Source organism: Podarcis raffonei, chromosome 8, assembly GCF_027172205.1.
Source record: "Podarcis raffonei isolate rPodRaf1 chromosome 8, rPodRaf1.pri, whole genome shotgun sequence".
Classification (NCBI taxonomy): domain Eukaryota; kingdom Metazoa; phylum Chordata; class Lepidosauria; order Squamata; family Lacertidae; genus Podarcis; species Podarcis raffonei.
This window is the reverse complement of record NC_070609.1, coordinates 58,094,099-58,106,401: the sequence shown is the minus strand read 5'-3', so window position 1 is coordinate 58,106,401 and position 12,303 is coordinate 58,094,099. Positions and strand designations below refer to the sequence as shown.

Sequence of the window (12,303 nt, the reverse complement as noted above, 5' to 3'; positions counted from 1 at the left end):
GCTGAAAACTCACCTGACACTGGAGACTCATATTTTTCAGGTCCACCTTATTTCTGCAATTTTAAGTTGTTTTCTACTTCCCCCTCCCAATACTGTTTCAATTGTTGTAACTGTCCCTGGAACCTTAGGGTGAAGGGCAGATAACAAATTGTAATAAATGTTGATAATAATAATTACTATTTATTTTTATTATTCAAAACAAAGTGGTAGCCTTGGCTATCCATGACAATGCTACTTACCTCTTCCTCTGCTTATCTTACGTGGTGTGCTTGTCTCTGAGAAAAGCTTCTTTATTTGGCAAGCAGAGGATTGGGCAAATAGCGCCCTGGGGAGGTGACGTTATCATCACTGCTGTGACGTAAGCGACGGCCCTACGTTCCTGCCGGTCCCTGCTCCACAGGGTAAGGTAAAATGGGGGGGATGTAGAGACACCCAAAGATTCCACCCGCCTGACCATTCGACTCACCTTCATACCTGCAAATTCCCAAGCAACAGAACCTTCCCGCGCGCCTACAGTTGGAAGCCAGTTCGATTTTACATCAGCGGGGCTTGTTCCCATCTAAACATCTTTTAAGACATCTCTCCATGTCTCTGAAGGCTAACATGCTGCTAAGCCCGTGCGCGCTTCTTGTCAGGAAGGTGGCCATCGGGTGGACGCGTATGAACTCCCGAGCAAACGCAGCGGGTCTTACTCTGAGTAGGCGCACGTGCCTAGGAAATGGATAGCCAGGGCCTGAAATTTTGAGAGCCTCTTACGTTCGAAATACTGCGCACACCACGCGGGAGGCGGGGGATATTCTATGGCTAGCCAAACCGCGAAGGATGCTGTGCTTCTCCTAAGCAGAGCGCGCGCTTCAATTTCTTTGCCGTCTAGTCAATTTCGTATCTCTCCCCAACCCACCAATCCTCTGGGTTATGTGCGGGGTTTTTTTGGTTTTCTTTTTTAGCCTTTTACTTTTTGTTTGCTTCTGAGCCCCCTAACAGCGACTAGGTTGGTCAGCTTCACGCTCTCGCCTTCGGAGTGGCGTAGAGGAGACGTCTCTCCGTCCGATCCTCGCTCACTTTCTTTGCAGCAGAGTTCCCAGCAATAATGTCACGAGCCCCTCCTGGCTGTGACTGCCGCTGCCTCCCCGCCAGAAGCAGGGACGTCGCAGGAGCCCATGGAGCGGCGGGCAGCCCCGCTAGGCGACCCGACATTCCGAGTTTCCGCGCGTTACTGGGGAGGCCCTATAAATAACCGCGCGTAAATTGACCAGCGGTGCGGGCGGGAAACCGACTTGGTCCTTAGTCGGAAAGGATGAGATCATAGAATTGTAGGGTTGGAAGGGATCCCGAGGGTGATCTAGTCCAACCTCCTGATGACTTTGGTGTGTCTGCGCGCGGGGGACAGCTTCAATGAAAGGGGAAAGCGAACGAAGCGGATTGAGGGGAGAGCGCGTCCGGCTCCCGCGGGGAACTATCCAACAGAGCTGAAACGGTCCCACTGAGCACGGTGAGGCTGGGTTTCCGGTTAAATAACCATAGGATCGCCCAGTGACCATCCTAGGTGAGAAGTTATTTTCGCTCACTTCAATGACACGTTCTCCCAAGAAAGCGTGCATAGGATCGCAGTGTTAGCTGATCAGTTTGGTCCGGTTAACCTTGTGAGTGAGCATTTTAAAAAATATATATATACCTTTCCGCAGACTCTTTTCCCGCAAAAACAAAACAAAACCCTGGGGCTAGAACGGTGGGCATGGAGGCCTCTTCTAAGACGGTACCTGCCTGGCACTTTCAAGTATATCATCATCAAATATATTTTTCCCTTCCCTTTTTTAAAAAAATGATTTTTTAAATTTCTCTGCAAACACACGCTAAATGAAAGAATTCGATTTAAACCTATCCCCAATGATCAAATTAGGGTTCTCTTCACTGTTAGGCCTTCTATTGTAATGGATAAGCGTTACTAATTCAAGTGCATTAATTTCAGTGAGTCTACTCAAAGGTTTAAAGTAGGGAGACAACAGCCCTGCAAGAGGAGCATTGAAAAGGAAACGGTTCCCGAAAATGGTCTCGTGAAAATCCTGGGGGTTAAAAATAAAATAAAATAATCTCCTCCGACCTCGGCGATTCCCCACCAAGACAAAGACCACGCAGCCAGGTGTCTCCCTCCTCTTCTCCCGCCACCATTCGCCTTTCCCCAGCGATCTCAATCGCGGGGGGAGGGTTTAGGGTGGCTTTTAGCCAGAGACTCCCCATGCCAAAGAAGCCTGGATCCGTTCCTATCGGAGCGGCTGGGTCTTTCCTTCCCTTTCAAGACAGCAGCACAGCTAGCTGCCACTGCAGTGCCCTCCTCCACGACACACACACACGCACCCCTTGCCTCTCTCCTGGACTGGAGCCGGTCATTACTTAATAGCCCTCAGATTTAAATCACCCTGCCCGAAGACTTGCCGCATGATCTTAAGACAAAAGAACTTCCTCTTCTCCATCTGAGCCTACTGGCCGACCTTGCAAGGTCCTTCTGAAGACAGGCATGGGGAACCTGCTGCCCATCAGATGTTGTTAGGACTCCCATCACCGCTGTCCACAGATGTGCTTGCTGGGGTTGATGGGAGTTGTAGTCCAAAAACATCTGGAGGGTCAGAGATTCACCACCACCCTGTGGTCTGGAGGGAGAGCTTGAACACACACACATCCCAAAAGAATAATGTATACAGTATTGAATATTATCACATGATTAGCATGATCAGATTTTTTTAAAAAAAATTGCACTAAGCCAGTGGGAAGTTGTATGAGCAAGAAAAGACACAGACACAGAGACTATATTTTCTTAAACTGGCCCTCCTAATCCCTCCATGCACCCAGTTCCAATTTTCCTAATTGTCAAACACACCGGCATTTCTCTCCTGGCAGAGAAGCACATACAAGCAAATGCTTGGGGCAGGGAGATTTGGAAAATAGGGGTTCAGGATGTATTTTGGGGGATTTGCTCTGCAACCACCCTGAATCAGTCACCCCTTCCTACGTCACCCTGCTGTCTGTCTGAAACAGGGAATGCTCAATGGACTTTTCACCATCAAACCTAGGACTTGTGAAGTCTTGAAAGCATTTCACATACATGCCCTCAGTCATCCTGAAAAGATGTTTCTGTCATAATAAAATCAAGTGTTTACGGTGCCACAAAATGTTGCTGTCTCCCTATCCTACAGAGCAGGTTAGTATTGCTTACGTTTTATAGTGCAGGTGGGAACCTGAAGCAAAGGAATTTGCCTAAGAGCACCTGAGTGGTTTTGTGGCAGGCAGAGGCATAATTTGAAACTGGGACTTCTTGCGTTGCTGGAGCCCAACCAACTCCCTATAGCAGCTCTCATGTGAACCCTTACCCTCTCCGTCTCCCTGGCCTGGTGGAAATGGACCTGCTCCCCTTTCAGGCTGCAGTTCCACTTCTCAACTGCATCAAAGGATTCCCTGATAGCTTTCAACCTGTGTGCCCAATGAACAAAACTCACCTTCCTCTTTTGTTCCCATCCCATTTTCCCACAGGCTTTTCAAAAGACTGGCATCTCTGTTTGCTGTATGGAACTATTAACAAGGACACATCCACACATCACCCTCCATCGAGCATAAAATAAAGCATTGCTTATTAAGCCAGAATTAACTGCCCCCCTAGGAGCTAATTAAATTCCTTCTTGGAACCCAGGTTTGGGGAAGGAGGGGGGGGAGCCATTACATTTTAACTCTGTGGCAGCCGGTCTCCACATTATGGCTCCAAATTGAGAAACTGGCTGTTTATATCCAGCTATTGTTTTGATTTATAGATGTCTAGTTAACCTCCAAGTCCGACCTGTGTTATTATTTTTTGTGAACAAGAGTCGGGAGCAGGAGGGCTCTCTACACCCCAATAAATCCATTTGTTTATTCCACTGGTTTTATTTCACATTATGTTTTGATTACAATCAAAAGTATTTTACTTTACCTTGATAATAAAAGTAGTAGTTCTCTTTAGAGTGCTGCAAAATTATAGCATTTACATTTCTGAAAGACTGTAAACAAAATATTACTAGCAAATAATAATACTAGCATTTTAGGTATACCTTGTAAGGGGGTTTCTTTCCTCTCTTCCTTTGAAAGCAAGACAGCTTTATAAAACGTAATTTGATTGAGAGAATGTAATACATAACAATGGTAAAGAGAACAGAGGGGAGAATTTTGTGGGCATTTTGTTGGCGACTGTTCAGGGTGGGGGCTCTCCTCCTCTTCCTCCTGCCTTGAGGAACTTGTGCCAATAGAGCAGAATTGTTAAACTGAGAGAGTAGTTACTGAAATTGACACATGAGCCCCAACTTTTAAAAACGGCACATGAAACTATGAGGAAGAACAAGGACTCGAACACTGCTAAAAGGGACTATTTGCACTCTTTGTTTCTGAAGACTGTGCTTTTGTTTTCTCCTGTTTCATATTCAGAATCAGAACAGACAAGTGGAAATGGCAACAAATGGCTGCGATTGCATATTTCTGCCCCCTCCCCCTTTCATTTTTTTGTCGGTATATCTCTCTTCCTCCTACATCTGGTTAAGATTGTGTTAACTACACCAAGTTGCTTTGTTTCTCATCTAAGGAAAATTAAATTAAATTAAAAACCCCATTTAAACCTTTTTAAAAAAAACAAAACTTAAAGCCTAAATTAAATTATGTCAATATTCACACTTCTTTTCTGGTTTTTATCTTACAGATTAATTAGTAAAAGTTCAATATACTTTCCGGCATGTAGTTGGGCCACAAATTTACAAGAGCGAAAAACAAGCATCAAAACATCGAGCAGCCTGAAAATTCCACAATCACTCAGAATTACATAGAAATAGTGAAAATCAGGATTTGGCTAGAATAAGTTTGTGTTGATAGTCCTACCCTCCCCAGATTTCCTTACTAGTAGCATCACAGCAGGGTTTGCATTGCACCTCTCAACCATGGCACCCATGTATTCAAAAATACTTTTTTTAAAAACTCAGGGAAAGAGTAAAAAATAGAGATATATAATGTTAAAAACAAACCCAAATTGGCTGTAAAAAGGATGTGTGAAGTAGGTACCATGTAGGAGCTTGTGGGGGCAGTGGGTGGGGTACAATGGTAGCTAATAATATCAGTTAAATTGAGATGTAACATAATTTGGTTTGCAAAATGGGAGAGAGAAAAGAGAAATAATTATTGACGGAGGATGAATTCAAGCGTCTTCTGTTGTCCGGCTGCGCCATTACAGAGATCTTCAGAGCAATGCACACAAACCTAAGTTAAGGGTTTAACTTCTGCAGTTATGTCGATAGTATCCAGAAGCTTTTTGCTGTCCGAGATTCCTTCTATCCAGCTACAAATTCAGGGATTGGTAAGCAGTGCTGAAAGACTTGCTCCTTCCTCCCTTCCTCAGCCAGTCGGCAAGTTGTTTAAAGAGGGAATACTAGAAATCCAGAGAAGGTTGAATATTTCCAACCCCCCATTAAGTTTCCTCTCTCCAGTTTCAAATAAGCTCTGTCTCCTTTCTCCATCTGGATCAGGACCCCGTTGCTGGCGGCTTCGCGGGTGACATCCTGGTCCCCGGCAAAGGCGGAAATCACTGGCCACCCATTCAGCATCAGGCTCACCTGAAAAGCAAGTGAAAGACAAAGTCCCCATCAATGAAAGGAAGAGGAGGCAGCAGGCAAATTCACAGAAATGGCTGGCAGGGTTTTTTTTCCCAATTGGAAGCACCTGGTGAAATGAATTTCCCCTCCCTCCATTAATTGTTTATTAGAATTTCTTTCTTTCTTTCACAGGGTTGCAACAAGTGAACATCAGCAGCCCAATCCCATGCAGGTTTACTCAGAGGTGTCCCACTGTGTTCAGTAGGGCTTACTCCCAAGAAAGTGTGCATCAGATTCCAGCCTGAGGCTGCAAAATCTAAGGCATTCAATGGGACGGGAGCTCAATGGGACTTCCTTCTGAGTAGGCATTGCACAAGATTGCAGAGGAAGGGGGGGGGTAAGTAGCCAGAATGTTTCCGATAGCATCCCAGACTATATTGTCATGACAAGCATGGAAGGAAACCTTGCTTCTTCAATGCATGAGGAAATCTTATAGGATAAGCCATGTATATCAGCCAAAGACACAAAGGAAAATGGGTGGGTAAATGAAAAGGCTGCAGATCTATGGGCTGGCAGCTGAGTGTTATGATGTCACTCTCCCAAACTTTCTAGGAATGACCTCCAGATAGCATCGTTCCATTTCCTTCTCTCTCTTTTTTGTAGAAAAGGAAAGGTACCGTCCGTTCTGCTGCCAGATCAGATTAATTGTGCTCCTCCAGATTCAGCAGTAGAGAGTGCTTTTGCTTTTCACCACTGCTGTAATTATCCTCGCAACCCCCTTTTTCAAACATTTTTTAGAAATATTACTATATTTAAATGTAAATGCTGCTTGCCTACCCACCCTGGAGAGACCTCAAAGCGCTGTGTGAACAAATAAATATATTACAGCACCACAATCACAATTTTTTCTAAAAAAAAATTAAATGTAGATCTGATTATCTAAGGGCAAGTTGCCTGTGAGGAAAATTGAGGTGCTTATGGGGCATGGCTCAAAATCTAGGGTGAAACCCTTTCAGATGGATGCTTCTCTCCCCCCCCCCCACCTCTCAAGAGGGGCTGCTTGTCCTTCAGGAAAACTGGACACACAATCTGCCCTCCCCCCAAAACCTCAGAGACTGAAGAAAGAGATAAAGGCATTCAAGCTCTGGCTAGCATCTCTGAAGTTCATCAAGGGGGGCAGCTTATCCATTTGTGAAGCAGCAAAGATGCTGAATCCCTGACAGAGCCAATCTGCATCCTACAGAGCGGGAGCCTTCTGCCTGCCTAAGCAAGGGAGATAGTGGGTTTTATCCAGCTCCTTCAGATACAACCACAGCAAACAACACAGCCACCAGTAATTAGAGATGGACATAAAAGCATAGATCGATCAGCTGTCCATCTTGGCATTGTGACAGTGACTGATGGCTTTTGAAGCTGATTTAAGAGTGGATCTAAATTTATACAGAATAAAGCATGGCTCAAATTATGATGGAGGGGGCCCCCTCCCCCCCAACTCTCCTAATTTTTTGTCCAGGCCATAATTCACCACCACCACCCTACGCCTCTTCAGCCGCCTAAAAACAGTAACTGAGAGGTCATCACAAAAGGAAAGTGGGGCAGCCCGCCTTCATTCCTCCTTAAACAGAGCAGTCCTAGCCGTAGATGTAGAAATCAGCTAGCCACAAAGACTCAGTTAGGGCTTTCTAAAGCAGAAATTGTAGATCTAATGGAAAAAAATGTATTTGCATACTTTTACATATACACGGACTCACCTACTCTTACCAGAATAAACCTACTGGAATTAATGGACCCAAGCGGGTAACTACACAAAATACGATGAGTAGCTTATGTTTTCTGTACGGCACACATATTTTTGGCTAAATGTGTTGGCCTAAAATCCACTGAACTCAGAAAGGGCTAAGGAAAAACTGCAAAGGATCACCCAAGTCATTCAAAAATAGATTCAGGCATAGGTCTTGACCTATAGCTAGAAACATGGACAAATACAGTCTAAAAAATAATAATAGAAATGTATTTTTGATAAACGGTTTAGGAGTCCAATCTGATCAATGCACAGTATTCAGGCTGTTGGATACCATATCCCATTTTACTCCACACCAATAAGAGCATGTGGACAGGCAATGCCCTTGTTCAGATGACTCGTTCAGACAAATCCCTATGATGTTATGAAAGTGGGAGCAGTGTAATATTGGGGAAACATGCAACCAGATGACTCAGTCATGTTGGCCCATGGGAGGGGAGATTCCTTGTTCTGTCAAGCTTCATTCAGCTAATAAACCCCCAAACGGATCTGCTGAGACTTCTGAAAGGTCTAAAATGCCCAGCCCATCAGCAGAAAGGCCAATCCCACCCCCCACCTGATAAAGTACTTCTAGGATAAATAAGATAGAGGCGCCTCCCAAGCCATTGGAGAAAGACGGTTTCAATTTCAGCCCTGTGAGCAAGTCCCCATCCTAAATTACTACAGTGAGACTGACAGGTTGTAAAGTAAGGATTATGACATATAAAACTTTATGTAGCATGTGGGCAGCGGTTAGTATTGGGGGAAGAAGCAGGAATGTGGATTTTTGAAGTACAAATGGAATAAAAAAAATCACCCAAGTCACACAACATGACACTTTAAAGGGGGTATTAAACTGAGCAAGGTAGAAAACCATTCTTTATATCTCTATCTAGAAAATTAAATAAGTTGGTCTTCAGAAGTAGTTTTGTTTACTGAACTTGCTTTTATCCCCAACCTCCTTTTTTATTATTAGAATTTGGCCCCCTCCACTGAATGTGACTTAGATGTTTTGCAGGATTAATAATTTTACATGTTTAGTCTAAATTCAGACGTACAGATTTTCCATATTTTTAAGCCTAATCCTTAAAACAGTCAGACAGTCACAGACCACAAAGGGAGTGGAATGCAAGGGGGGGGAGCATAATATTAGATCAAAAGAAAGCTATTGGTGTGGGGTGGTAGGTTTGATCATCCTGCACAAGTTTGTATGGGATGCAGATTCAAATCCCTTCTTAGCCATGAAGCATCCTGGGTGACCTTGGGCCAGCAAACCAACCTTGCAGGGTTGCTGTGATAATATTAACAGTGAGGTGGTGGTGGAAGAACCAGGTACACTGCCTTCAGCTGCTGGGAGGAAAGATGGGGCAGAAAATGGAAGGAAAAAAACCCCAAACTGTTTTTGATTTGCACTCTTTAAAGCAATCTGATCATTAGGCATATTATGTGGAATCAAGCCTGCTTTTATTCCATGGGGTTTATTTCCAAGTAAATGTGCTCTGGGTTGCATCCTTGGTTGGTAGCATCAATGCCATGAATGGGGAGATGGGAAAACATTCTGATTTGCTCACTTTGATTGTGGCATTCCGGATTTTGTTTGGAAGCCTGGGCCCTGATTATGAAGGGCATTGATGCTCAATGAGATTTTTGTATGGCCGATTACATAGAATCGTATTTTCTCTGTTGTTTGCTGTGGGAGTGCCTCTGGATTTAATTGTTATGCGTGCACGGGGGGGGGGATTTGCCCCTTCCTTGTCCTACTTCATTTCATTGTGAATTTTAAAGACACAAGAAAGTTATTTGGAAGATGGGGAGGGCTATAGCATCGCTTTGCAAACAGAAGGTCCAGGTTCCATAGGTAAGGATGGAAAAGACCCCCTCCCCATATCAAATCCTGCAGAGCTACTGCTAGTCTGGGTAGCTAAATAGACACATGGTTCTGTACAAAACCCAGTATTAAAAGTTTGATCAGGAGGCCTTGATCCTCTGCATGTTGTTCCCAAGTAAGCCCTGCTAAGTTCCATGGAACTTATCCCACCTTATAATGCATGCAGCAGTTGGAATAAGACACAGGCATATACACAAAGATGCCCACACAATCTTGCATGCCACAAAGGGCAAGTGTCTCAAGCAAAACCAGCATTCTCTGACCTGGATGGTTTGCCTGTTGTACACTTTGACTACGTGAAAATTAAAGCCGTAGATCCCCTTTCGGGGAGCGATGAAAGTGCTCCGCTCAGAGTCAAAGTTCAGTCCGATATTCACTAGTACCTACAAGGGAAAGGCAGAGCAGAGTGAGAAATCAGGGAGAAAGATTGAAAACGCCAGCGGCTGGATGGATCCCCCCGGAAACGTGGCCATCTGTCGCCGGCCCAGATTAAGTTTTTTTTTCTTTAAGGAGGTACGGAAGGAGGCACTCTAGAGTGAGAAACACACCCGTCCCTCTCCCTAGAATCTGGACCGCGAACCACATCTGGAGACGCCACGCGGTCCCTCCTCGCCTGCGGATTTCTTACTAGAACATGGAGCCAGCCCAGCCAGTAACAGCTCTTACCCCCCCCCCACGATCACGCGCCGCCCCCCCACTAAAGTTTCCACGGGCAATTCGAAATCTCTTCGGGGAACATCTAAAGACGGTGGCTTACAACCGTCTATGCACCCGGGATTGATCTGCGGACCGCTCAGAGTGTATTTTCTTGGGCGGTGGGAATGGAAAGAGGGGCAATTGCTCCAAAGCCAGCGCCCCTTCCCTCTACCACACCCACTCATGCCCTCCACGCAGTCACCCCGAGAACACCCCCTTTCACACTCCCTTATCAGCAAAGAGCAAAACCCTACCGACGCCCTCCGATGTCTCTCACCTGGTCGAAGTAAATGATCATGGTCCTGTTGCTCATCTCCGACGGCTCGTGGTTGGTGCTGCGGATGGCCGAAAAGGCCACCTTGGCGCTGCCCGAGCGCACCGAGATGCCCAGCGCCGTGCCCGTCGGGTCCGAGGCCGGGTTGGAGTCGCACACCACCAGGCACTTGCCCTCCAGGATGATGGGCTCCGTCTCGTTCTGCCCCATCGCCACTCCGGCCAGCCAAGCCAAGCCCAGCAGCTCCAGCGCCAGCATCGCGCCGCCGCGTCCCAGGTGGGTCCGCCTGCCGCTTCGTCTCGCCCGCCTCCTCCGATCCCCCCAGCAGGGACAACGCTGCTAGGCGGCCAGCAGATCCAGCTTCCCCGAAGGGGCGGACGGACCGGCGGCTCCTTAGCCTGATCCTCCCTCCTCCTTCCTTTTCCTCTTCTTTTCCCCAGCCGCCTCGGGCTTCTCTCGAGCCTTCCCGAGAGCCCGGCTGCCCCCTAAGCCGGCCGCCTGTCTCTATTCCTCGCAAGCCCCTCGACGTGCTGGAAGAAGCAGCGGCGGCGGCGGCGGCAGCTGCGGCATCGGCAGCCCCTGGCAAGGCTCAGGAGCGCTCGAATGCATAGCGCAAGGAGGGGAGGGGGAGAAGAACGGCGCGCGCGCCGCAGCCCAGCCCCAGCGCCGCCCGCCTGCTCGCTCTCTTCCTCGCTCTCAGCAGCCAAGGCAAGCTCCCCGCCGCCGCTGCCGTTGCCGAAGCACACAAAAGGCGGCGCCGCGCCGCGCTCCCACCCCACCAACCCGAGCCTGGCGTCAGCGCCGGCCACTCCCAGCGCTGGCGCCGCCCGCGGCCAATGGCAGGCGGGCGCGCTCGCCGCCAGCCAATGGGTGCCCGGTCCGTCTCTTTCAGCACCCCCCTCCTCCCCGAAGGCGGAGGCTTTCGGGTGATTAGGTGGTCAGGAGCAGGTGGAGAGACGGAGCGAGAGATGGCGAGCGCGGCGGATGGTGGTGGGGACGGACGGTGCCCGCGCTTGGGCAAAGTCTGGCGGGGAAAGAGGGGGGTCCGCTGCCTCTCGCTCAGGGGCCGCACAGGTAAGGAGAGCACGGAAGGAGCCGCGTGGACAGGGCATAGGAACCCAGGAAAGGGCGCCCTCCGTGTCCCTGCGCGCTTTTCGACGGGGCGGTGCTCCTGGCGCAGTGGCGCACGAACTCCGGGTGCGCTGGCAGAGAGAGAGAGAGAGCGGGTGGGTGCGTGGGGGAAAATGAGGTTTCTTGCAACCTCTACGTGGGAGAGAACGATCGTGCCCCGTCGGAGAGGGTCTTTAGCAGGCGGGGAAGCTCCATCCTACGGGGTAGCTTCAGCTGGTACCGTGAAGGTGATGGTGCCTCCCCCCCTTATATAATTTGAAATAAAACCGTGAAATAAAATACTATTTTTGTTAACCTACGTTAGTAGGACCCCTTCTGCTTTCAGTGGGGGCAAGTAATCAAAAGGGGAAAAAACAATAGGGGTAAAAGTGTGGAGTGGAAGGAAGTCTAACAAAGTTCTGATTTTCCCCATGTTGGATTGGATCCTTTTTTTAAAAAAAAAGTCAAATGTCAAACTCTTTTTTGTCTTTAAAATCTCTTTTGGTGGCCTTGATTTACAGGTGCTTAGCCTGCCTATTGGGTAATCCAGCACTGCATGTGTTGGTGCTCAGGAGGAGGCTGGGTGCTTGGGTGGGCAAAAAGTGAGACTGACAGACAGCTGCAGTGATCTCCCTAAAAGGAGAGATCCTGCCCAGCATAAAGGCCAGGGGGTTGGCTAGGATTACCAGCCAGTGAGGTAAAAGAACGTTGTACATGCTCAGAGGCCCTGTCTTAACTTTTCCTGTCCCAGGACTGCACCCTGGAGAGTGCTAAAGGGGAGCCCTGATGTGTCCAGGCTCAAATGAAGCTCCACATCATAGATCTGAACAGGCCAATTTTCTTCATTGGTGGTTTTTAGGACCAGACAAAGTTGGGGTGGACATGTGTGACAGCAAGGAGGTGCAAGTATATAGGTTTGTCAGGGATGGGACAGGAAGCAAAGATGGAGAAAAGGGTG

General features: G+C 47.7%; 1 protein-coding gene across 1 annotated transcript; it reads right to left on the bottom strand.

Moving 5' to 3' along the window:
• Window positions 1–3,874: 3,874 nt before the first annotated feature.
• Window positions 3,875–10,975, bottom strand: CBLN1 (cerebellin 1 precursor). Its single transcript, XM_053400214.1, has 3 exons — window positions 10,239–10,975; window positions 9,529–9,648; window positions 3,875–5,618 (listed from the first exon to the last, which is right to left on the bottom strand). Exons 1-3 carry the CDS (start codon window positions 10,491–10,493, stop codon window positions 5,421–5,423), a joined length of 573 nt encoding a protein of 190 aa, XP_053256189.1. The 5' UTR covers window positions 10,494–10,975; the 3' UTR covers window positions 3,875–5,420.
• Between the last annotated feature and the right edge of the window lie 1,328 nt (window positions 10,976–12,303).

Excerpts from the sequence above, each read along its gene's own strand:
- CBLN1 (XM_053400214.1), bottom strand. The coding sequence starts at position 10,493 with ATGCTGGCGCTGGAGCTGCTGGGCTTGGCTTGGCTGGCCGGAGTGGCG. Across the intron at positions 9,649-10,238 it reads TGATCATTTACTTCGACCAG|GTACTAGTGAATATCGGACT; the intron begins GTGAGAGACATC and ends TTTCCCTTGTAG. Across the intron at positions 5,619-9,528 it reads ACAACAGGCAAACCATCCAG|GTGAGCCTGATGCTGAATGG; the intron begins GTCAGAGAATGC and ends CTTGCTTTTCAG.